General features: G+C 38.9%; 1 protein-coding gene across 4 annotated transcripts; it reads left to right on the top strand.

Moving 5' to 3' along the window:
• Positions 1-38: 38 nt before the first annotated feature.
• On the top strand, positions 39-24,256 carry taf2 (TAF2 RNA polymerase II, TATA box binding protein (TBP)-associated factor; the record flags this gene model as incomplete). 4 transcript variants are annotated; one of them, XM_083900790.1, is made up of 27 exons in its annotated part: positions 39-88; positions 533-587; positions 761-921; positions 1,137-1,255; positions 1,392-1,533; positions 1,673-1,904; positions 2,216-2,400; positions 2,548-2,661; positions 6,400-6,499; positions 6,816-6,901; positions 6,995-7,130; positions 7,237-7,391; positions 7,974-8,088; positions 8,336-8,445; positions 8,632-8,697; positions 8,805-8,931; positions 9,526-9,651; positions 13,182-13,322; positions 13,525-13,635; positions 13,742-13,935; positions 14,798-14,937; positions 15,046-15,115; positions 16,416-16,525; positions 19,808-20,037; positions 20,872-21,039; positions 21,200-21,302; positions 23,720-24,256. In XM_083900790.1, the coding sequence occupies 27 exons, from the start codon at positions 39-41 to the stop codon at positions 24,010-24,012; spliced, it is 3,639 nt and encodes a 1,212-aa protein (XP_083756916.1). In that variant the 3' UTR covers positions 24,013-24,256. The 4 variants fall into 4 exon arrangements, with proteins under 4 accessions (XP_083756916.1, XP_083756915.1, XP_083756917.1 ...); XM_083900789.1 differs by having other exon boundaries at positions 21,170-21,302; XM_083900791.1 differs by having other exon boundaries at positions 19,808-20,041; positions 20,888-21,039.
• Positions 24,257-25,360: the final 1,104 nt, after the last annotated feature.

Here is a 25,360-nt window from a genome sequence, read left to right as displayed (position 1 = left end):
TGTTCAAACTGACTGTGAAGACATAAACAGGAACGAAGATGAACAGGAAGAAGGATAAAGGATTCGAGAGCCCGCGCCCTTTCAAATTATAAGTATCCCTTTTTGTCACGTTGTTAATAGCTAGGTTATAATGCATCTGCACTGCTTGCATACTTGCTTTGTTATGCTAAATGTACGCTAACCTAGCTAACATGTTGTTAGCAAACATACAGTAACAGTTGCTACCACATCGTCTCTATGCCCATGGTTCTCAAACTGTGGTACATGTACCAGTGAGTGCTACGCAAGCTTCCTCTGGTTGTACTCGAAGGGAAACCAGAAATGCTGTTCTACTGTATGTGTATAGGCAGATATTGGTTTTAAAATGTTTTATAGTGTATGTAGCAAACATACCAAGATCTGCTGTTATGACTAATAACGACAACATTAGGCTAAATAGGCTGTTACATCCTTGACTTCTATACTTCTATACTGGCGCCCTCTACAACTATAGTTCCTCTCATATATTTACTTTTTTTTTGTCTACCTTTACGACCCATCAGGCGGTGTGCATCAACAACATCAACTTCCAGAGGAAGTCTGTCATTGTAAGTACAACATAAAACATACTGTACAGTTATACAATAGATTCCAAAACGTTTATGACAAATATTACACACTAGCTATATCAGTGGTGGTAATATGATGTACTATAAGCTTTTAAAACTGTGGTATGTGGATTTTTTTTCCCAACTTCTTTGTGTTTTTGTCTTTTTTTCAGGGCTTTGTTGAGCTGACCATTTTCCCCACAGTGGTTAACCTGAACAGGATCAAGCTCAACAGCAAACAGTGCCGCATTTACAGGGTTCGAGTCAATGAACTCGAAGCCCCGTTCATTTACAATGACCCCACACTGGAGGTTTGCCACCATGAGTCGAAGCAGTGAGTATATCAGTTGTGCTGTACTTATCCATTATTTGCTAAACGGGTTAATGTTTGGAAACCTGGTTATACATCTAGTTCTGATAGGGTTAGGGAGAAAAAAGAGAGAAATATTCTTAAAACATTATTATTTATCATCAAATTATGGAAATATATCGCTTCTGATGCATGTCTTCTTTTTAATTTGTGTAAATGGATTATGTGTCTCTTTATAGGAGGAACCTTAACTATTTCTCTAGTGCCTATGCAGCAGCAGTGAGTGCTGTGGACCCTGATGCAGGACATGGGGAGCTGATCATCAAAGTTCCTTCTGAACTTTGGAAACAAGGGGATGGTAAGAGACAAATTAATAAAGTGTAAATACCAGTGTAGTCTTTTTGTTATTACAAGATTAATGTTAGATTCAGGGTGGCATGGAATGATGTAGTGATGAGAGATGGATAATGGTTTATACTTTTTTTCCTCTCCAGATTTAAAAGTTTTAAAGGTTTACATAGAATTTTCCCTGGACCAGCCAAAAGGGGGTCTCCACTTTGTTGTTCCTGATGTGGAGGGCAGCATGGCAGAGAGAGGAGCTCATGTGTTTTCCTTTGGATACCAGAACTCCACCAGGTATCAGAAACAGTGTTTATGTAATTGCACCCCTTTGTTGTAGAAGATTCAAAATACATTGACATATTATTACATATAAAGCTGTAATCATCGCATTATTTATATAGGAAGCGTCTATTAAGCTTGACTTTTCTTCCAGATTCTGGTTCCCCTGTGTGGATTCTTATTCCGAGCTCTGTACGTGGAAGCTTGAGTTCACCGTTGATGCCTCCATGGTGGCAGTGTCCTGTGGTGATCTAGTGGAGACCATCTACACTCATGACATGAGGAAGAAGACTTTCCACTATGTCCTCCCCATTCCCACTGCAGCTCCGAACATCTCACTGGCTGTGGGTCCCTTTGAAATCCTCGTAGACCCCTACATGCATGAGGTGGGTTTCTAAAGATTATGGCAATGGAGAAAAGAAATGGAAATGATCTTTATTGTCAATTATTATACAACCTGCAAATCTGTTATAATAAATAATCTGGCAATATCTGTGGTAATCTTTGCATGTTATTGTAATGACCACTAAATGTTCATAAACAGAAGGTGGCAGTATTGACTAAAAGCTTTCTGGTACTCCACAGAATACATACATGTCATTTTGGTACACTATACAGATGGCATACATACTAACAAAAATATACAGTATATAAGCAGTTTAATTAAGTAGCTTTTTCTGCTATTGTTCCCTTTCAGGTGACCCACTTCTGTCTGCCCCAGCTCTTACCACTTCTCAAACACACAATGTCCTACCTACATGAGATTTTTGAGTTCTATGAAGAGATCCTGACGTGCCGCTACCCTTACTCTTGCTTCAAGACTGTGTTTGTAGACGAAGCCTATGTAGAAATATCCTCCTATGCTTCCATGAGCATCTTTAGGTATGTTTGGTTTAGTACTTTTTTGTTCTCATACACTTAACCAGCTATAGAAGCCTGAGTAGATTCCTTAGGAATCATTTCTAAGAGTCTACTGGAGGAATATAGTTGAACTGTATTCAAACATTATCTGTTGCCTCTGTCTTTCAGCACCAACCTGCTGCACAGTGCTATGATCATAGACCAGACCCCACAGACTCGTCGTTGTTTGGCCCAGGCCTTGGCTCAGCAGTTCTTTGGCTGTTTCATCTCCAGGATGACATGGTAAGATTGAACTTAAGAAGTGAAGCAAACTTTTACGACGAGTAGAGTCATCACACGTGTCACTAACACACCAAGTGTCTTTGCTAGTTTCAGATTGACAGAGTTCCCTGCTGCTATTCAGCAACAGGTAGTCTAGATTTCATTTTCACTTTAGCGCCTTCAGGTTTTGATGCTTCCTGTGTCAGACAAAAGACTGTGGGTTGTAAGAAACGGCATACAATGCCAATAGTTTGTCTGCATTTTTGAGATAATGGCATTTTAGACCTGAAAGATGCCTTACCATTGGGACTTACATTAATGCTCTTGAACCAGTTTTCCATTCCATACATGTCAGGGTTCCCATGGATCCTTGTAATCCTTGAAAGTTGAATTAAAAAATTGAAATTGAATTTGGTGCAAGAAAGAAGATAAGTTGATTTTTAGGTAAATGTCTCCTTTGTTAAAACACCACCTACTGTTTAATGCCCTGCATTGCTAGACTCGGCCTATGCAGAACAAACGTAATTACTAGCGGTGTTATGAACACTGTCCATGGTCTCTCTTCACCGTTGACATGAGATGCCATGCAGAACAATAAGTGTTACATTAAGTTACATTAAGCAAGAGACAGAACAAATTACGTATTGGCTGGGGAATGCCAATTTCAAGATCTCTGGCTCACTAAAGAAAATTACAAAGAATGGCTTTGACCAAGATCCCAAGGACAATCACTTGTCCAGATGCAGCACGTGCTGTGGCTCTCACAAATTTCCCTCCCATCTTAAGCTGTGTCGGCACATTCGGCCCTTGAATTTGAGGGAATTGGTCCTTGAAAGTCCCCGAAAAGTCATTGAATTTGATGTCAACCAATGTGAGAGAGTGTGCAGGACCATTTGTGTAATCCATCACATACATTTCACTCTCCATGACAGACGACTTCTTTTGAATGTAGTAACACAGAACAGGTACACTGACTCATTTGAAGCAGTCTCTGTCTTTGAGTCTCACACGTAGAGGTGATATGAGTTCAGCCGTGGACAGACCACTGTGAGACTCAAAGGCCAGATATGTATGTAATGGAAAAGTGCTGTCATTACTGTTTGGAAGCATACTTGTAATTTCAGGGCGCCAGCCTTACTCGTCACTGTATTCAGGTCTTTTTGAGAAGTGTGGTATCACTTAGCCCCAGACCTTTTATTATAATGCTGGTGATGAGAGATTTACTGCAGAGCTCTGCTCCTTTGTCAGTCCTAAGGTCACAAGATGGGCCAGCACTGTGTGATGGATCGCTGTGTTACTGCCTGGATACTCGGCCAGTGCGAGTGCGGTTGGTGTGTGAGAGACTGATGGAATAACCCAGTGGGACACGCTCATGTTTAAGCTGCAGTGGGTAGGAAAATTGTTGATTTTTGAGTTTCAGCCACAGGTTGTTAAATAGTAATGTGTTGGGTTGATACGAGCCAGTGTGGTGCTCACTATCCTTATACGTTTGACCGATTAACCACGAAATATAATGTAAATGCTTCACTGCACATGCATAAGGGTGGGAATTGAGACACCACGGTGCGATATCATCACGTTATTTAGCAAGCAATGTATTTTACCGATATTGTTATATACTGAGTATTTGCAAAATCATATATTGCAGCGCAACAGCTCTCATGAGAGTGAATACTTGGCACCATCTAGTGGACTGAAACATCAATTGATGTTGTTTTTTAATGCTGATCCACAAAAAATGTTATGTTTGTAATATCATTTAAAAAAACTACTACCTTTCAAAAGTTTGGGGTCACTTAGAAATGTTCTTATTTTTGAAGGAAAGGCACTTCTTTTTTTTCAATGAATATAACAATAAATTAATCAGAAATACACTCTATACATTGTTAATGTTGTAAACGACTATTCTTGCTGCAAACTTCTGGTTTTTAATGAAATATGTACATAGGTGTCATTTCCAGTGTTCTAATGGTACATTATGTTTGCTAATCGTGCATCATTGCAGTTAAGTGACAAGAATATGAACAAGCGTTGTACGGTTCCACCGCTAGCCTCCCTTAAATTCCCTGTCATTGATCAAAGTCTCCTGCCAGATAGAGGAGGTTTCAGAGCCTCTTACTTTCTCAAATCACTTGATTAACATTATGCTGAAAGCTTATTCTGGATGTTTATATTTATAAATGCAAGGATTGTATCTTTCTGTCTGTTATCTATCATCAGTGTGTGCACTGCAGTGCTGCCTTTGACATTGTGGATAAGAAACACACAAGATATCTGGAGAATCGCATGGGAAATATTACTAAAAGAATTGTATTGCCTGTACTGTTGAAAAATAATTAATTGTTGATTGGAAAATGTAAAAAAGTGGGTCCTTTCCTCACATTCTGACCCTCTCTGACCTCTAAACACACATCAGATGTGGGTCCTTGGTTTGCTTTTGTTGTTGAGCTCAGCTGGCTGGTGTGTAAGGAAAGAGCTCAGGAAGGCTGGTCACATCTCTTTGATTTTAGCAAAGCGTGGCGAAGCCTGCTAGCAATTAATCAGCAAAGGGGGTTAACTGTTGGCTGTAATTGAAACCAGGCAGCGCTCAGTAGACTGTCAGACATTTAAAAGAGTAACTGCTCTCTTGACAAATGCATGAAACTGAAAGGAGGTTTGTGTTTGAATTGTGAAGTTGACACCTTGGTATGTTTAATGCGTCTACTGGTAAAAAAAACAACCTTTCCCTCTTGAAGCTTATGTAAAGACAGACTTGCAGCTTCTGAAGTTTGCATCCTGTCATATGTGTTGCAATTTGCATCTGTCCAAAGCTTGAAACGTTTCTGTGAAATGGAGATCAAGACGGAAAAAGGAAATTGAGCGCTGCAGAATTCACAGTCCTCATAGTAACATAAAGAAAGCACAATCAATATCCCTACATCAGTGGTTCTCAAACTTTTCATACCAGTTCATACAAGTAGCACCTGAGAAAATATTGAGCTCTTGAAGTAAAGCCATTATCACCAATGGTAATATAATTGATTTAATTACTCGCTTATCTTCCTCACATACTGTATACTTCACACTCCTTCTTAAATTAGATTAAGAAGGAGTGAGAGAAAAGGTGACTCTAATTGTTATTATTTAATTTATTATACATTTTCATGCTACTGGTGGCACACGTACCACAGTTTGAGAACCAGGTTGAGACCCAAGAGTGGATTGTATTTATAAAATAATACACTTGTGTTCATAATGATGACGAGACAAATATAGAAATCATTAAAGAAACCAGAATGGATTCAGTTCAGCATCAAACCACCACTGTTGAATCATTTTTTTATTACAAGCTCTTAAATCCAGGTTGGTAAATTTATGGAGGTTGTGATTACTATGTCAAGTCTTGAGGTTAAAAATCATGACACACTGATGAAGCAACTCCAGTGTGGCCTTCGCCTGCCTTCATCGAGGTTTTCCACTTTGAAAGAGCCCAGGACAATGTGGGCAAAAATCTTGTAAAGTTCATAAAGGGATTTGAGTGTCGAGCTCTGTTCCAGGTTATACACTCGCAAATCTCTGTGTCATTTATCATGGACGTTGCTTGGTTAGATTCACATTTCTTGGTTGCCATAAATCTCACGTTAAACAGAGCCTCTACTATGACGAATCTAATGATTATGAATCTGAATTGCAGTTCATTTGCTACTGGAAAGTTAGTTTTGTAATATGTTGTGTTTTCGTGAGCTTTCATTGCAGTGACGTGTGCTGTTGCTTCTGTAGGGCTGATGAGTGGGTGTTGAAGGGGATCTCGGGTTACATCTATGGCCTTTACCTGAAGAAAACCTTTGGAGTCAATGAGTATCGGCACTGGATAAAAGAGGTAAAGCCTTTATCTTTAGATTTTGATCCACTGTTTACTTCTTTAGTCAGCAGAGTTGATACGAGCAGCTTGACCGCTGCAGTCAGGTGAAGGAGCTTTGTGTTTCAACTGACATTTTAAGCTCTGCAAGTAATAACACTGTAATCAAATGTTAAGCTGTTTAATATGATTCAGTGAATAGTTTTTTGGTCACTTTTCCAAACAAATATTGTCCTCTTACTTGGCGATACAGTGTGTCTGAAAATGAATCGTCAGCTACTTTGATAATCGGTTAATCAGCTTGAGTTCTCCTGATTGTTGTTCTGTTGTCACACAGGAGCTGGATACGATTGTGGACTATGAGCTGAGGATGGGAGGCGTTCTCTTGCACCCAATCTTCAGTGGCGTCAAAGAAAAAGACAAGTAAATCACAGTTTCGTCTCATTTTTATTGATGTAATTTTTTTTTTTTAATTTCAACTTTCAAATTACAGTGAGGTTATTTTTTTCTCCTCAGTCCAACCCCCCACCTGCACTTCTCAGTCAAGCACCCACACACGTTGTCCTGGGAGTACTACAAGATGTTCCAGTGCAAGGCCCACCTGGTGATGAGGTTGATCGAGAACAGGATCAGCATGGAGTTCATGTTGCAGGTCAGTCACAGCTGCAAGTTAGCATTTGTCCGTGCAATTGAGGCTGTCAAAAGTGATTTTGAGTAAATGTCTTATTTTCTTTTCTTGCCGTTTTGCTCTCTTTTAGGTTTTCAACAAGCTCTTGAGTTTGGCCAGTACAGCGTCATCACAGAAATATCAGAGTCACATGTGGAGTCAGATGCTTGTGTCAACTCACGCTTTCCTCAAATCCATCTCCAATGTGTCTGGCAAAGACATTGGCCCGGTCATCAAGCAATGGGTGTATCCTTTTTTTTCTGTAATGGATCACAAGCTGTTGGAGTGACTGAGTCCTCAGTCACCTCCCTGACCAGGACCTTAGGTTTAAACTCAGTTTATAAATTTGTACATTTGTTTCTACATTTCTTACATTTATGAAGCTGAAATTGAATAAAATAGATTGTTGAGAAATTCTGCAATTAATTGTTGTAAATGCAGTATATTTATCACATCTTGGGGCCTTTATGTCTACAGGAGTGTGCCTTTCTAATACAAATCACAGGATGTACAGTATATGCACACACTTTCAGGGTCAATGAACTCAGAAAAAAAATAAACACTGTTTGAGGAATAATTACAAATCTGCTACCGTTATCATTTATTCTTACTGATTTGAAACAAATTAAACGAAATGTAAGAAAAACTAATATTTTACAACTAAAAACATCAAGAGAAATGTTTAACAATCTTTTGAATATATTGAATTAAGCTTCTTCAGCTAAAATTATTGTAAATGAAGCATCTCTGCACCACCTGTACCTGTAACTCTCTCTCTGCTGGTATTGTTCTTGGCCGTCTGCTTATGCCTTAACGTTGGCTGTGCAGAGACCAGAGTGCGGTGGTGAAGTTCTTTGGAAGTTTTGCCTTCAACAGGAAGAGGAACGTGCTGGAGCTGGAGATCCGTCAGGACTATACATCATCTGGAACTCAGAAATATGTGGTGAGCCTTAAGATTCAGTATGTGGAATGAGGCTGTTTATGTTCAGAGTAAAAATCCAGGACTTGGAAGCTATGTAACGCCAGCAATGTGGCCGAGTCCAAGTCTGAAAGGTGCTAAAAGACCTGTAGCATGTATATTTTATTTTAGTCTGACCCACTTTATTGCCTCACAGCATGGGACAATTTGTGGAGAATGTTTAACTTCATATGTGGAACTGTATGTCAGAAATGTGAATATTTCATTGCAGGGTCCGATCAAGGTGACTGTGCAGGAGCTGGACGGGTCCTTCAACCACACACTTCAGATAGAGGAAAACAGTCTCAAACACGACATCCCCTGCCATTCCAAGAGCAGACGGCAAGTAGTTAATTCTCTCAACATGGCTGCTAGTGGAGACAAAAAGATTTAAGATAATATAAGATAATTTTAGCCACTTAAGAAAAGGCTCACCTGATAAAATCCACCTCTGCTTACATGTAGAACATCTTTAGAATAACAGTCAAACTGTCTAATTTTCCTGCTTATCTTGTTTACTCTCCCCAGAAACAAAAAAAAGAAGATCCCGCTGATGAACGGAGAGGAGGTTGACATGGACTTGTCTGCAATGGAGTAAGACAACAAGACATTTGCTATTTGTGATCAGATGTATGTAAAAAACCTTGTTCCATGAACCAAAGTCTTTCTTTTGACTTTTGTTTTCCCTCTTTCCTCTGCAGTGCTGACTCTCCCCTGCTTTGGATCAGGATCGACCCGGACATGTCCATTCTGAGGAAGGTGGAGTTTGAGCAGGCTGATTTCATGTGGCAGTATCAACTGCGCTATGAGAGGGATGTCGTTGCACAGGTGGGCTGTTGAAAAGAGCACCATTTCCACCGTTTTCTGCAGTGGCTTATTAAGTCTATATTATTTGTATATCCCAAATCCATGTATCAGTTTACCTCTATGGGCTTTACATTTTCCACACTGTAACATACTCTGTCCTTGAGGCTTTGGGAAAGGAAATATCTTCTTTTATAAACCCCTTTTTAACAGGGACAAAAACAAAAGGAACTTAAGTATGTGGTCATATATGTATTCAATTTTATTCAATCCAATTTAGTGTCAATCTTCCCACCAGGTAATGAAACCCTGGTGTTTTACTAACTGGTGGCAACACTGGTGTATTGGTGTCTGCAGAGTGACCTCAGATTCCTCTTTAATACTGGGTTTAATCTGTAATCACTACATCACTATAATGCTGCATCTAAGAAGGGTGTTTCCCATTTTTGTTTTTGTTTTTCGCACGATCTGTTTTATTACCAACAGCGAAGGCAGATCACTTTATTTGTCATGTGTAGGAATAGGTTCAAAAAGCTGGTTCCATTATAGGCCCAGTGATGTATTAGTCTGACTCCTCGATCAATGAAAGCTAAAAAAAATATGTTACTTCTCCGTTAGGAGGAGTCTATCTCAGCACTGGAAAAGTTTCCAACTCCTGCCTCCAGACTGGCTTTGACTGACATCCTAGAGCAAGAACAGTGTTTCTACAAAGTCCGCATGCAGGCCTGCTTCTGTTTATCCAGGGTAAGTGTACACACGTCTGTGTCTTTGTGTCTAACAGTGTGACGTAGCTGTACATCCTTTAATGCTGCAACTATAGTTCAAACTATTGGGCCATTCACACACTGGGTTAACCCAATACAGCAATATGTGTAAAATATTTTATCCAAATGTTGGCTCATTCTTATTTTTATTTGTCCTTTTACTAGGGCTGTCAAAAGATTACAATTTTTAATCAGATTAATCACAGGGTAGCTGTGGATTAATCTCAATTAATTATCATTCGTAAATGATTTTCTCTTTATATTATATATAATAATCATTATATATAAATGTAAAGAACAATAAAATACTGTAAATAACTTTAAAAACAAACCTATACAAACTTAGTAAAAATTAAACATTACATTGTAAAGAACCCACATTATAAGACTATAAATAGAAAAAATAAAATACTGTAAATAACTTAAAACAAAACTTATAATACAATAATATAAAATATATAATAAAAAGTATACATTTTACTGTAAATAACTCACATTATAAACAAAATATAAAGTATAGAAGTTAAATAGATTTCTTGGGGGTACTAAACCCACAGCAGGAAATTCCTCATCCGCACCTTTTAACCCATTAAGGCCTGAAGCGGCTGGAAAAAATGTCTCTAAACCTGAGCTTCAATGCCGACTAAATGACTGATTTCTCAGCCTCTGTAGCAGATATGGGAACACAATTCAAAACCAGTAACCGGTAATCCCGGTCAATTTATTCTGCACGTTCGAAGTTATCAGTGATGACGTCATCGAAGACGAGAAACTCCTCAAATTCACTGCATTCAGAAATCTCTCCGCTGTCAAAGTCCTCCATGTTTATGAGAAGACATTTCATAAACAATGTCGAGAGGAACCCTTATACCCACCGAAAACTGACGTATCGGCTTAACCGGCGTCTATGGGAGAATAAAACGCGCAGCCGCTCTCCCGGCTCTAATGATAGAAATACGTTCATAAACTGCACGTCTACCCGTAGCACAATGAAAGTGAGAAAGTGCGTTAAAAAAATAACGCGTTAATTCCACAAATGAATCATCCTGCGTTAAAACGTTAATTTTTGACAGCCCTACCTTTTACTTAACCAGGTAAAGTCAACAATTTTGAATGTGATAATCATGAAAACAAACAAAAATCACACACCATGAAAGCATTTTATCCCAAGATTCTGGAGAGCAGCACAGTTAAAAGTGCTATATGTAAGAATGTGGCCAAAAACGGTTACTGCATTCAAATTCAAAATACCGAGGTATTTTGAATTTGAAACCTTTTTAGGTTTTGTTTTCTGACGTAACTGTATGCAGTATGTTATATGAACATTATTCCTGAGTCTCTGTGACATATTAGGAGGATTTTATGGCCAGTTGCTTTAGATTTATTACATAATGCACCTTTAAAAACTCAAAGTTGAGTTCTGACTCTTAGGACAGATATTTGTTGTGTATCCTTTTAGCGCAGGCCCTGATTGATTTGGAATGTGCAAATATGTGAATGCCATTTTCATGCTTTGTTATAAAAGTTTCCTTTACTTGTCTTGTAACATTCATACGGACATTCTCTCACACAACAACTAAGACTAGTTTGTGTCATAAAATGTCTCAATATGTTGAGTGTTGATCAAACCTGGAAATGATGATGTTTCAATGATTTCTTTGCTATATGGAGCAAAGAAACCAGAAAATATTCACATTGAAGAAGCTGAAAAATCGGACTCAAACCGATTAATCGAATATCAAAATAGTTGACAATTAAGTTACTAAACAATTAATAACGCACTCTAAATACACACTCTATCCCCTGATCCACAGTCATTACCCCTTATAAAATCCTCTATGATGAATCTGTCACAATCTCACCTCTACATTAAGAAATAGTGTTGGTTATTGCTGATGTCTTTGGTGTAAATTCAGGCTACAAAAAAAATTTCAAAATCAGCTATAAATGTGTGTGCAAGGATCTGAAATTGACTGTACTTTTATTCTGTGTAAAAGCTATGTGAGATTAAAGGAAAAGGGGGCTGGTTAAATAGCATACATTTTACAGCATAACACTCAAACTAGTGTAATTCGGCACTGATTTTAGTTTGTGTCTACATTTTTCTTTTGTGCAAACTGTACTGTGAAACTGCTACACTATGAGATCAACGTATAACTTCCCAGATTGCACGGCCACCCACCAGTTCAAAACTCACAGTGCTTCAGCTTAGTTGACTGAATAATCCTATTCTGTGGCGGCAGGAAATACTCCATTCTCTGGATTTGGTCCGTTCCAACTTTAAACCCACTGGATTTCCGCCATTCAAGTTCCACCTGAACCAATATTTTCACAACATGATAAACTGAGTGGAGGCTGAAATTGCAGCACTTCTTCTACTTCTTTCATTGGCCTTTGGTATAAACGACTACTACTACTGCTGCTAAACACACAGTCACCCACACGCTCTTAACATGCACATAAATACATGCACTCACAGACTTACATACCCACAATAACCACAAAGTGCAATATGACTGACTTTAACTCAAAGATGGATTTGGCTGCATCGTGATTGGCTGGAATTACATTTACTTGCTTGTTTTTGTTAGGGAAAATGTGGTGGGTAATAAGAAACAGCCCAGGGCTGAAATTCTGATGAGAAAACACACAAAAACAGACAAATGCATGAACGTGACGCGCAAAAAAAATACAGCCGTGTTTTTGACGTGCATGCACGCTTACAGGAACATTCTGGTGTTCATTCCATCCTTTATTTGTCTAGCCAAATGAAAACATCCTGTACTGGTGACCCTTAGTCCTTTATTACCACATTAACATAAATTCCCAAATATCCTGTTAGAACTCAAAGACCACTGGAGCCACTGGTCTTCTTACCTGTGGAAACCCTCTCAATGTGTTTATGTGTGCTCACGTTTGCCTTTGAGGTTGTAGTTCAATTCTCATTTTTGTGCCATTCATCATTTCACAAATAACTATAACGTCCACTGTACTTTGATGTACATGCACTTACTGTTTCCTATGATTAGCAGAAGTCTCAAAACTTTGTTGCAATAATATTTGCCCAAACGTATGCTTTTAACTCTTCCGGTCTTAGTTTGGAAATACAATTTTAACAGTTTTACTATTATTCTGGATACATTTGTAAGTGTGCTATCCAGAAACACCAACAGCTTAGAGAAGTTTATGGCAGTGGTTCTCAAACTGAGCTGTTTTGTTTGTTATTTACGAGTTGAAGGTGAACAGAAAAAAGTTAAGAATCAGTTACAGGCAGATTGAACAACCCAGTTGCTAGGGTTACATATTGCAACTTTACTTTTCCAGATACTGTATGTGTGATACTAATACATACTCTTCACTTATTCTAGTGAGTCGTGAGTTGTTTTTTTGGCTGCAAGTCGCTTTTGCTTGTGAAATGAGTCGGTTTAAATGTAGTTTAATTTAATTTAGCTGATCAAGGTACAGTAATTGACTGTTTTAAACTGTGTCATACAATCAATCAATTTCCAGATAGCGAATGCGATGGTGAGCACATGGCAGGGCCCACCAGCCATGAAGTCACTGTTCACCCGAATGTTCTGCTGTAAGAGCTGCCCCAACATTGTCAAGACGAACAACTTCATCAACTTCCAGAGCTACTTTCTACAAAAGGTACAGCAAACAAAATTCACGAGACACAGCTGAAACACTTGATATCATAAAGGTTTTAAGGCTACATACCACACTATTTAGTTTTCATTTAAAAAAATTTAATTTTGTGGGTGTAGCCTTGAGCTTTGTATTGCAATTGATAAATACTGCTCTATAGAATATTGTTGCATTAATGTTGTTTCCTGCTTGCTTTCTGTGTCAGACGATGCCGGTTGCCATGGCGTTACTCAGAGATGTCCAGAACCTCTGTCCCAAAGATGTCCTCAACTTTATACTTGACCTCATCAAGTATAATGACAACAGAAAAAACAAAGTAAACATTCACATGTTCTTTTTTTTTTTCTTTGTTCTTTGTTTGACTTTAATTTCTCATTCTTTGTCTCTTTCTTCTTTTTTTTTCCCCCTCTTGCCCGCCATAGTTTTCAGATAACTATTATCGTGCGGATCTGATCGAAGCGCTGACCAACTCTCTGACCCCGGCCATCAGCATCAACAACGAAGTGCGCACAGTGGACAATTTAAATGGTGACGTCCGTCTCATCTTGGAGGAGATCACCCGATATCTCAACATGGAGAAACTGCTGCCGAGCTTCAGGAACATCATCACTGTCAGGTACAGAACAAACTCTGCACTAGTTTCTAAATATACACTTGTGTGGGGCTGCAACTCACAATCATTGATAATTGATAAATGTGCAATTATTTTCTCGATTAATCAAGTACACGTTTGGTCCATCATGTCAGAAAATGTTGAAAAATGTTGATCAAACCTAGAAATGATGATGCATAAACCAAAATTATTTAGTTTTAAGGATTTATTTGTCATATGGAGCAAAGAAAGGAGAAACTATTCACATTTAAGAAGCTGAAAAACACAATAGTGGCAATTAATTCAGTAGTTGATCAATAATCGATTCATGAAGTAGTTTCTGCCCTAATTTAGATATGGTTTGTCAAGGAGAGCTTCTCTCTGTATTGTATTGACTCATGCAGTGCCCATAGGAATTATGTAATACTTTACTGGGAGCTGAAGAAGATTTTTCAGTTATGGTAATGCATATTTTTAATTAAAAAAAAAAATTATTGTTGTGCCTAATGAGATTGCACAGTGTTTTGTATTATGTTAGCCCTATGCTAATCGTAGCCTCGCTAGCTTAACTTGGGAAACAGGTTCGCCAAGTTAGCTGCAAAATAGCCATCAGATGCGCTGCCTGGTGTAGTGTGCTGGCGTCGCGTGATAAAGCAGCGAAAGTGCAGTGTGATAAATCAGCAAAAATTTTAATTACTACAAAAACTTGAAAATCAAGGATGCACACCATTGGGCCATGCTCAGATCATATCCAAAATCTTGGGCGATCTGACTAATGGTCAGCGAGATATGCCTGTCACAGACACAACTTGCTTTATAGATAGATGTAGGAAAATGCTCACTGAGCTTTGATTTGTCACTTTTCTGAATATCTACGCTTCTACAGTTGTCTGAAAGCGATCCGTCACCTCCAGAAGAACGGTCATATTCCCAGTGATCCATCGCTCTTCAAGTCCTACGCTGAGTACGGACACTTCGTAGAAGTTCGCGTCGCTGCTCTGGAAGCTTTGGTGGATTATACGAGAGGTATGTCTTTTTTATGTGGAGTAAAAGATGGTATATATTTTTGCGGATTTGTGTTTTCTTTCTCTTCCGTGCTTGATTTTATTTCATCTTTATTCTTTTGTCTAACAGTGGAGAGAAGTGCAACAGAGCTGCAGTGGCTGCTCATGATGGTCCAGGAAGACCCGTCTCATTATGTCAGGTCAGCTAACGCTCAGCACATGCTTGTAGCTAGCGCACATCTGCACTCTGTTAGAAACACACATTTATGCTTTACATTGTGTACGTACGGAAGAGGATCAAGGCCACGTGTTTTGGACTTTTATCTCATAATGTACTTGTCTTTTTTCTACAAGCCACTTTTATCACAGTATAAAATGAAATAAAGCTGGAGCCCATTCCACAGATACATGGATCAATAATGATACGACTGTCAGTTCAGTGCTGTGGTGACAGAGAAAGAAAATGTCTGTCAGCCTTATTGGTGTTGAAGGAAACACTGGTTATACAGCATCGTTAAAGAGCGTTTGTTCTTTCCTCACAATTCCTTTTTTTTAAGTATACCAAATAATGACAACACTGAAGAGACACACAAACCCAGAGCAGCTTAGCTTAATTAATGACAGCTGAAATGATGGACTGCTGACGTATGTTATTTCAATGATGACAACGGCCATTCAATGAACTGGCTTGATTGAGAGGCTGAAGGTTTTTTCTCCAGTGATCTGGTAATGATTATTATGGTTGGAGCTCATTGAATGTGTCTTTCTGACCGACTCAGCACTCAGCACTGAGACGTTAGGATATTTCACTCACACAACCGTTTTCACCGGTTATTGCAGAAGGATTAATTAAGATTAAGATTCCCTTATTATCCCTTATACTGCACTACATAGTATAATATAAATGAAAACAAGCGTAAAAAATAGTTTGAAGAAGCCACATAACTCATATTCTGACTCGCATTATGTTCAGTGGTGATTGTTGATATTCATGATGGTGATTAATTTGTTTATAGACACAATTGTGAGTGAACAAATCAAATACAACAAGTTAAAGCAGGGATTGTTGCCTCTAGTGTTGCATCCAGATGTAAACACTTGCAGCCAGACATATGGATCACTCCTTTAATGTACATTATCATTATGTGATGATGCACTGATGTAGATGTGTGTACAGCTGATACAACAGTCAGTTTGGGTTAGGGCTGGGCAATATGGCCCCAAAAAATCAGTTAATATCAATGATTATGATAAATACTGGATGATTATTGGTTGATTTTGGCTCCAGAGTAAAAGTTGAAGTAACTAGTTAATTGTGGCTTTTAGAAAAACAACAACTTGAGGTAAAACATTCAAAAAAAGTGGTAACATATCTGTCCAAGTTTATTTGTGCAATACACTGACATATAGATTGCTTTATTGCTATTAAAAGAGATTATATTGCATTAATTAATGAATTTCTTTTCCTGCCTGAATTACTTGTTTCTTTTCTATAATCAGACACAGTATCCTGGGCTTGCTGAGTAAGAATCCGCCTTTCACAAAAACATCAGACTCTGGCCTGTGTAATGAAGCACTGGTTGACCAACTGTGGAAGCTCATGAACTCAGGTGAAATCACACACACTCTCTCTCTCTCTCTCTCTCTCTCTCTCTCTCTCTCTCTCTCTCTCTCTCTCTCTCTCTCTCTCTCTCTCTCTCTCTCTCTCTCTCTCTCTCTCTCTCTCTCTCTCTCTCTCTCTCTCAATGCTAACCCTGCCCTGAACTTAAACCTGAATCAAAACAAAAAACAGAGCCATAATAATCTAAAGGCCCTGTGTACATTTTGATAACTTGAGTATGGATTCATGACCTAAAAGCATGTGTGAATGCTTCAACGTGCTCAAATTGTACTCTGGCTTCACCCTTTACCATAATATTGTGGAGAAGAAGAAGGAGGAGAAACAGTATTTGGGCCTTCATGCCACTTACTGCTTGGCCTCTGACATAGGGAGGCATAGGGAAAATTTCCCATAACACAAAGCTTTAATTTCTTTCTGTGAGGAACTACTGTTCATATTCGATAAATAATGGAGGTGGAGTTCAAAGAGAAGTCAATGCTGAAATGTAAATGGAAAAAATAACCCTCTGGTGTTGGTGGTGATGCACTTTTTCTCAACATAAAAAGACATAAAACCAATTTGTCGATTTATATTAAAAATGAAAACAAGCTCCATGATTTTTCAGCCTCTTAAATCTAGGGATTTTCAGTTTCTTTGTTCAATGTAACATAGAAATAATAAAAACGGATACATTTGAGGTTTGGGAAACTAATCAATTAATTAAGAACATAATCATCAGTTGCGGCCCTAAAAACACACAGCCTTAGTTTCTTTTTGCACGTTTGACTCACTGACTTCTTTCAGACTAAACCAGTCACATGGGGTCCATAATGTTCCTTCTGGTGCTGCATAAACACATCTTTGTTAACAGTTAGTTCCAGTACAACCACTGGCTTATTAAAGTCTAATGATATCACCATATCTGGACCAAGCAAAGTGGTGCTTTGTAGGAACATGAGCTGCCTTCCATGGTCAACCCAGAAAGCCCACCAGTGGAGCTTTACTGGTGAATCTCTTCTCCAGCTCTGATGAGGGTTTTTGAAGCGTTAAAATATCATATTTCATGGCGTGATACTGCATGGATACAGGCTGCAAGGATTGATTATTATTCGATTACTAAAACAAATGTCAGCTATTTTGATAATTGATTAATCGGGTGTAGTGTTATTTTAGTAACTGAAACAATCATTATTCAGCTTCTTAAATGTGAATATTTTGTGTTTTCTTTTCCTTCATATAACAAAGAAGTCAATAAAACTGTATAATTTAGATTATTGTTGGAATGAAACAATTGAAAAATTTTGAGATTTTGGGAAACGCTAATCAACATTTTCTGACATTTTATGGGATAGATTGATCGTGAAAATAACTGTTAGAAGCTCACCTTCGTATTGATTCTACGAAGCGCTTTATGGATATGTGTGAAATTTTCTTGAATGTGGTTTTCTGATTGTAGATAGTGCTAATAAGCATCAGGCTCTCAGTCCTTTCACTCTCTTGCTAATCCTCTCACTAGACAAAGAAATCTGTGTATTATTTATACATATAACGTTGTTGATTTTATGATACTTTTTCTTGTTATAGATGATTTTGTCGGCTGAAAAATGCAATATTACACGGCCCAAGTTCTTTCCTTCCCTCTCTCCTTTGAATCTCTGATTCCGCTGATGTAACACACGACAAAACAACACTGATTACATGAAAAACAAGGCCAACCACAATAAAAGCACATCAGAAATAATCTTAAAGAACAGTAAATTTTAAGACAAGAGTAAAAAGTGAAAAGTAGAGCAGTTCAAGTGAACGTCAGTGGGTTGGTCACTTTGTTGTATTGCTATTAAAAGGGATTATATTGCAATAACTATATGAAATCTAATATGAAATGAATTATTGGTTGTTACAGTTAGCGGAGGTAAACAGAACACAAATATTTATAGTTTGCCATTCCATTCATGTTATTTGCTCTAATATTTATGTCTGTATTCTTAATGGATTTCAGAATAGCTACATTGGTTAATCTTATTTTGAGTTCCTCTTACAAATAAGTGCTTACTTTCCCGCCCATTCATGTGTGATTCTGTGACTGTGACGAAATATGCTCCACAACGTCAATCATTCTGATGACGGATTATGAGTGTCTTCATTTGGTCGCACATTCTTTTATTATGTGCAAATCTCCGACTCTACATTTTTTTGCGGTGCCTCCACCATGTACATTATTCACATGGCTTTGCCCTCTATTGTCTATTCAGGTTTCATTGTTTTTTTTCCCCTCCTTCTCCAGGGGGTCTTACGTGTCTCTCAGCTCGCTTGCCGGGCCAATTTAAATACACAGAAACCTACAAACCCAAACACAAGTACAGTATACATTCTCCGTGCCATACTCCTAAAGACCGGTGCGCTCTTTCTTGCAACATGTTATTTAATTTATTGACTTACGAGATTGAACGACGAACAAAAAAACACGGCCGATCATAATTTCCACGGTGAACTTTTGTTTGTCGGTCAGACTGCGTGGCATTGCTGTGGGACAGCCCGACTCTGGCTGCCAGTTTAAATACGCAGTGACCAGAATGTGGGGACCTTGAGTGCTGTTCTGAAAATGTGTTGGTTTTATTCTTCTCCCCCTAATAACCCACAGGCCTCCCACGTGTTACACCCCACACTCTCGCCGGATGATGTTTCACTGGCTGAAGGTCAGAGCTGTGAGAACACAAACTCAAAGTGCTTTATGTTGCCGTTAGGCTAAATTATATCAATCTTCTGCCAAAGCCACAGTCCACCCCCCATGTTAGGCGCCTGGCCTTTTAGTTTCAGCGATATATGGTGTTCAATTCAGTCCAATTATCCACACACTGCTGCTCAAATAACCCGTATAATGATGCTTTTGGTAGCACTCGTGCCAATGAGATCTCATTATCTTGTATTTACTTGTGCTCTTATTGTCTCTGTGGGAATTTTAAATAAAATGCTCTTTAATGGGCATGTGGTGCCGACATCAGCACGGGATTGTTTTTGAATCTGGAAATTAGTTTCCTTCTTCACTCTATTTCCTCTACTTTTTTGTCAATTTCTTTTGATTTTTACTGCCTCCACAAATGGTGGTTTCTCTCCAGTCGATGTAGCCTGTATATTTTGCACTGCTGTTTCAAATTTACAGTTGACAGATTGACCGATTTGTGTGTTTTGCCATCCGGAGGAGCCTCCACTAATGGATATAGAGCAACACGTCACAAAATCTTCCTGTGTCCAAACCCCTGCTCACAACTTGTTTGTTTTTTTGTCTTCTCAGGCACGTCACACGACTGGCGGCTCCGCTGCGATGCAGTGAACCTCTACTACACCTTGTTTGGTCTGACCCGTCCATCGTGCCTGCCACTGCCAGAGCTCGGGCTTGTGCTTAACCTGAAGGAGAAGAAAGCTGTGCTCAACCCAACCATCAAACCTGAGCCGGGGATCGGTGCTGGTATGGACACTGCTGCCAGTATAGGCATCCATGGTGTCGGCATGAGCTACACAGCCGTAAGTGGTCTTTTATATACGTGTGTGTATGTATATATTTATATATATATATATATGTATGTATATGTATATGTATATGTATATATATATCTTTATAATACACTACTCTTCAAAAGTTTGGGGTCACCAACAACATTTTTGTGTGTTTTCCATTAAAAGTCACACTTTTATTCATCAAAAGAGTTGTAAAATGAATAGAAAATATAGTCAAGACATTGACAAGATTAGAAATAATGTTTTTATTCAAAATAAGAATTTTTCCCTTTTCGTCAAAGAACCAGCAAAACTGTTGTGTGCTAACATCATTGCACAAGGGTTTTCTAATCATCCAATAGCCTTCTAACGCAATTAGCAAACACAATGTACCATTAGAACACTGGAAATGGGCCTCTATACACCTATGTGCATATTCTATTAAAAACCAGACGTTTGCAGCTAGAATAGTCGTTTACCACATTAACAATGTATAGTGTATTTCTGATTCATTTAATGTTATACTCATTGGAAAAAAGTGAGGACATATCTAAGTGACCCAAAACTTTTGAACGGTAGTGTACAAGTAACAAAAACAATGGTAAGTGCCTCATGTATCAAAGGCCCCTGTAGCTGTTTGTCTTCTCGCCCTTTCACACTTCCCTGTCTTAAGCCCAATTATACTCCTGCGTAAAGTGCTCTACGTAGGTTACGCGTAAGTATGAAGGCTCGAGGGGTCTCCGTGGTTACGCAGTCGGATAATGCATTACGCAGTTGGAGAAGTATAATGGCCTTTACTATTGAGATAAATTACCGTTCCATACACCCACTCATTGAATTGTCTTTGTTTGCGCATGTCAGGTGGATGAAGAGCCAGACCCTGTTTCACTGGGAGTGTGTGGTGTGGGTCAGCCACCTCAGGGTTTGAAGAGGAGGGCTGAGACTCCACTGGGCTCCCCTCCAGAGCCAGGACAGATACTGCAGCAACAGGAGGACGAGAGCAGAGGAGCAGGGCGCTACAAGATCAGGGTAAATGACCGCTGACCTCCTTGGTTTCTAAAAGCTCTGTGGTGCTTCTTTTTTTGACTAATACCAAGTTCTTTTAAAACCTTTGTTTTATAATCTGCTGCAATTATGTGTGCCTTTATTTATTACAAAGGTATTAATGTATTGTTATCCTCTGTTGAAGTTTAACACCATGGAAGATGAAGATATTGACATGGAGACTGTTCATGATAGTCAGGCCTTCATTCACCAGCATCTCAACTTGTTAGAGAGACCGTCTACACCAGGTAAACACACACACACACACACACATACACAGGTTTGCATAACTATCCTTTTAAGCACTCTTACATTGAAATCCATTCATTTGGACAGCCTAACCAAAGTTTTATTCCGAACCTTAACCTAACCACAATATAAATCTTAGCCACAAACCTAACCATTTCCTCAGAAACGAGGTTCTTCCCCATAAGGACCGGGTTTTGGGCCTCACGAGGTCTACTGGTCCTGACGGGGTCAGTGTTTATGCCAAACTAGGTCCAAAAGAAGTAGAAATACAAGTACTCACACAAAGTACTGCTTCCCCAAATAACCTCCCACTGCCCAGACCAGGGTCTCATAAAAGAGGCAACAGACAAACTTTTTTTTTATCCCCAGCAGATCCAGGTGTTATTAATAATTGGCCATGGCTATAAAAACGCAGCAGTAGCAAGACCAGGCCTAAAGATGCTGGGTCTTTTCCTCAGTGCCTGTGTTGTGGCATAATAAGCCAACAAAGGGTGTTTTTCACAGCTGGGCTGCTTAGTATGCCACAACAGAGGCTCCAGAGAAAGTTTCCAACATCACTTTGGAGATAAAGGTGGAGAATAAAGGAGTATGTACACTGTAGAGGTAAAGAGATGTTTTCACAGTGTTGTACTGAATATGCAAACAAGCAAAAAACAGTTGTTATGTTGTTGTTAGCCTCCCTGTACTCTTAAGAAATAAGAGTATCAAAAGGGTCCTTCTACAAGGGCTGAGGTTCTACCTGGAACCATTTGCTTGTGAAAAACCCTTTCCCGAAAAAAGGGTTTTTCAAGGGTTCTTGGTAACACTAATGGTTCCAGTAAGAACCATTTTGATCCAGAGAACCCTTTAAAACCCCTTTTCTGAATAAAGGGTTCTTGGTGGAACCCTCCAAAAGGGTTCCAGGTGGAACCTTGATAAAAAGGTTCTACCTGCAGCCAAAAAGGGTTCTCCTATGAGGACAAGCTGAAGAACCTTATATGGTTCTACTTAGCACTTTTATTTCTAAGAGTGTGTAGAAGACATGATCCTGATGTGATAATGAAAACAACAGTTCATACTTGATTGCACACTAAAAACACGATCAGTATTATTATTGTTATGTCCATTTGTGTTTAACATAAATAATTTAACATAAATAATTTAACCTAAATCTTACACACTGGGCCTGGCCACTGTCAAGGGCAGAAAACAAACATAACATTTCCAATTTTGACAAATGATCTTGACTTGTAGGCCAGTTTTAGGCCAGATGTAGTTTTTGAAGCCTCAAACTTTGGAGGCTTTCTCTCTACATTGTATGTCCGTCCAAGTTTCACTCAGTCATCCACATGATTCTTTTTCTCTCACAAAGCTGAGTTACCTTTAGCTGCTGTAAGAAGTGCGGACATTTATTAAGTACGTAAGTAAACAAATGTCTTCAAAAGTCACTGCAGATGTTTTGTGGAACTTTGCTGTCAGAATTCCAGATAATGCCCAAGTTCCAGATAACTCACAGCGAGTGAGTGGGTGAGTGTTCTACTTTTGGAAAAAGTCCTGGATTCTATTTTCAGACATTTTCCAGAATCAGTGTCTGAAAACTTGAATTTGGCTGTTCCACCTGAGGTAAACACTGTTCCTGTTTTGGTCAAGGAATGGGTTACAATGTTCCTTTGTACTGGAAAATGAACAGTCATAATTTTTTCCACACGAAAACCTCATTCTGGTAACACAGAGAATAACATTGTGAAGCTTATAGGGGTCACCGTAACACTACAATCATCTATATAGATTATATTAGACTTTATTGATCCCACATTGGGTTACAAATCTGAAAAGGCCCTAGAATAGGATAAAAATAAGCTATACAAATTAGAGCAGCAACTAACGATTATTTTCGTAATGGATTAACTGTCGATTATTTCTTCGATTAATAGATGAATCGTGTTCATAAAATGTCTGAAAATGTTAAAAAACGTTGATTAGTGTTTGTCAAACCTGGAAGTGATGATGTTGTTGAATGTCTTGTTTTAATTATTTCTTTGTCATGTGGAGTAAAGAAACGAAGGAAACATTCACATTTAAGAAGCTAAAACAAACAGAAATCTTGTTTTAATAATGAAAAAAGCTTCAAACCGATTATCAAAATAGTTGACGATTAATTTAGTAATCGATTAACTGTTTCAGCTCGAATAAAAAATAGACAAATAAACAGTATAAAAGTACAGATGCAAACCTTAAATAGAACAAGCAATACTACAAAACATATTACAGAAATATGAATGTAAAGTATTAAAACAAATATTGATAAAAATGAACATGGAGAGAACACACGAAAACACACTTCGGAGCTGCTGTATAACATCCTAATGACAAACTAAAAATGTTTTTTTTCAGCTTTAAGTATTTTAAGAAACACTAATACTCGTCTTCTTTTCAGGTAAAGAGCCACTGTCCGTGGAACAGTCCATCCTCTCCATGCCCGCCACGCCAGTGCCTACGTTCACAAAAGAGCCCACCTCTTCGTCCTCGAAGCACGGCGGCGAGCACGGCCACCACCATCACCACCACCACCACGAGCACAAGAAGAAGAAGAAGAAGCACAAGCACAAACACAAGCACAAGCACAAACACGAGAGCAAGGATAAGGAAAAGGAGCGGGACAACTTGCACACGTACAGCAACAGCCCGGCCAGCGGCAGATCCCTGCGCTCGCCGTCCATGTCCGACTGAGCGGCCGCGGTGAACTGGATAACGGCCAGTTTGGAGTCAGAAGCTTGGATCGCTTGGAAGTATTCATGAACCATTACTGTACAAGGAAGATATTATCAGGAAGAAGTTTCATCATGAACACCCACAATGCTACTTTTAAACATCACAACTGCTGCAGTTGCACCGACTGTTCCAGAGTTTTTGGGCACGTAAAGCGGAGTCACTTGGAAACACTGCTGAATCTGTTTCAGTTCGTAAACATCGCAGCAGCCTTTTGAGGCTTCATCGACAGAAACAGAACTTTCTTTTCTTTTCATAAACACAAAACCACTCACAACGACTAAACACTGTAGTTTATATGCCAGTCCTATGTGTGGCGCCGCAACACGGCCACAGAAATACACCAAAAATGGCGAAGATGTGACGCGTAAAGCTTGTCAGCTGCGTACAGAAGTAGATCTATGACGTGACATCGTTGTTTCACAAAGTTGCATACGTTCTTTTTCAAAAATAGCATTTTAGGATTCCCGAAATACCAGCCTTGTGTGGATAATAAGCCGAAATTATACAAAACTTTTTTTCATTGCAGAATGTCCTACATCGGTTCTCATGTTTACAGGCCTCTTGTCTGTACAGACAGAGCAAACCTTTGTAAATTATGCTTCTGAATAGTGACCATGAACTACTATTGTTTGTCCTTGCAGAGTAGAAAAACATGCCTCATTATCTGGTGGCAGACTTTAAGGTCCAGTGTGTGAGATTAAGGAGGGGTTTATTGAAAGAAACTGAATATATGACCCATAAGTACATTTGTTCAAGTGTATAATCACTTTAAAATAGAGAAAAGGGTAACAGAGCATTGGAGTTCCAGTTGAGAAGTCAGCGATGTTGCTATTGGTGCGAGTGGCAGCCATCTTTGAATCCTATGTCAGGGTTTGTGCTTCAACTTTGGAGTTGGAAATCCAACTTGAGGATGTGTTCCACGTCCAACGCACCATAACTTTTTTTGTGTTCTTAAGGCAAGGGCCTTGCTTTACAGAGGTGGCCATTTTGTGCCTTGTGAAGCTTAAGACAATTACATCTTTTCCTCATATGTGAAGGTCACTTTATTCCTCTGATATGTTTTAGGAAGGGAGGGAAGACTGCAGGAGTCTCACCATCAGCTGAGCTCTAATTCTTACACACTGGACCTTTAAAAATGCTACTTTACAAAGAAAACACGGTGGTGTGGATTTTGCCTCAGTGTCAGGCCACACTCTCACACACACACACACACTTTCGTTGGACTTTTAATGCTGCCTCCAAACCGTCTCGGTTGTGCAAACCACACACACACACGCCCCTTTTCCAACCAAGAGTTGAATAAATA

The sequence above is a fragment of the Microchirus variegatus genome (genome assembly GCF_963457635.1).
Source record: "Microchirus variegatus genome assembly, chromosome: 1".
In the NCBI taxonomy this organism is placed as follows: domain Eukaryota; kingdom Metazoa; phylum Chordata; class Actinopteri; order Pleuronectiformes; family Soleidae; genus Microchirus; species Microchirus variegatus.
Note: the sequence above shows the minus strand (reverse complement) of the source record. Positions and strands in the feature narration are given on the sequence as shown.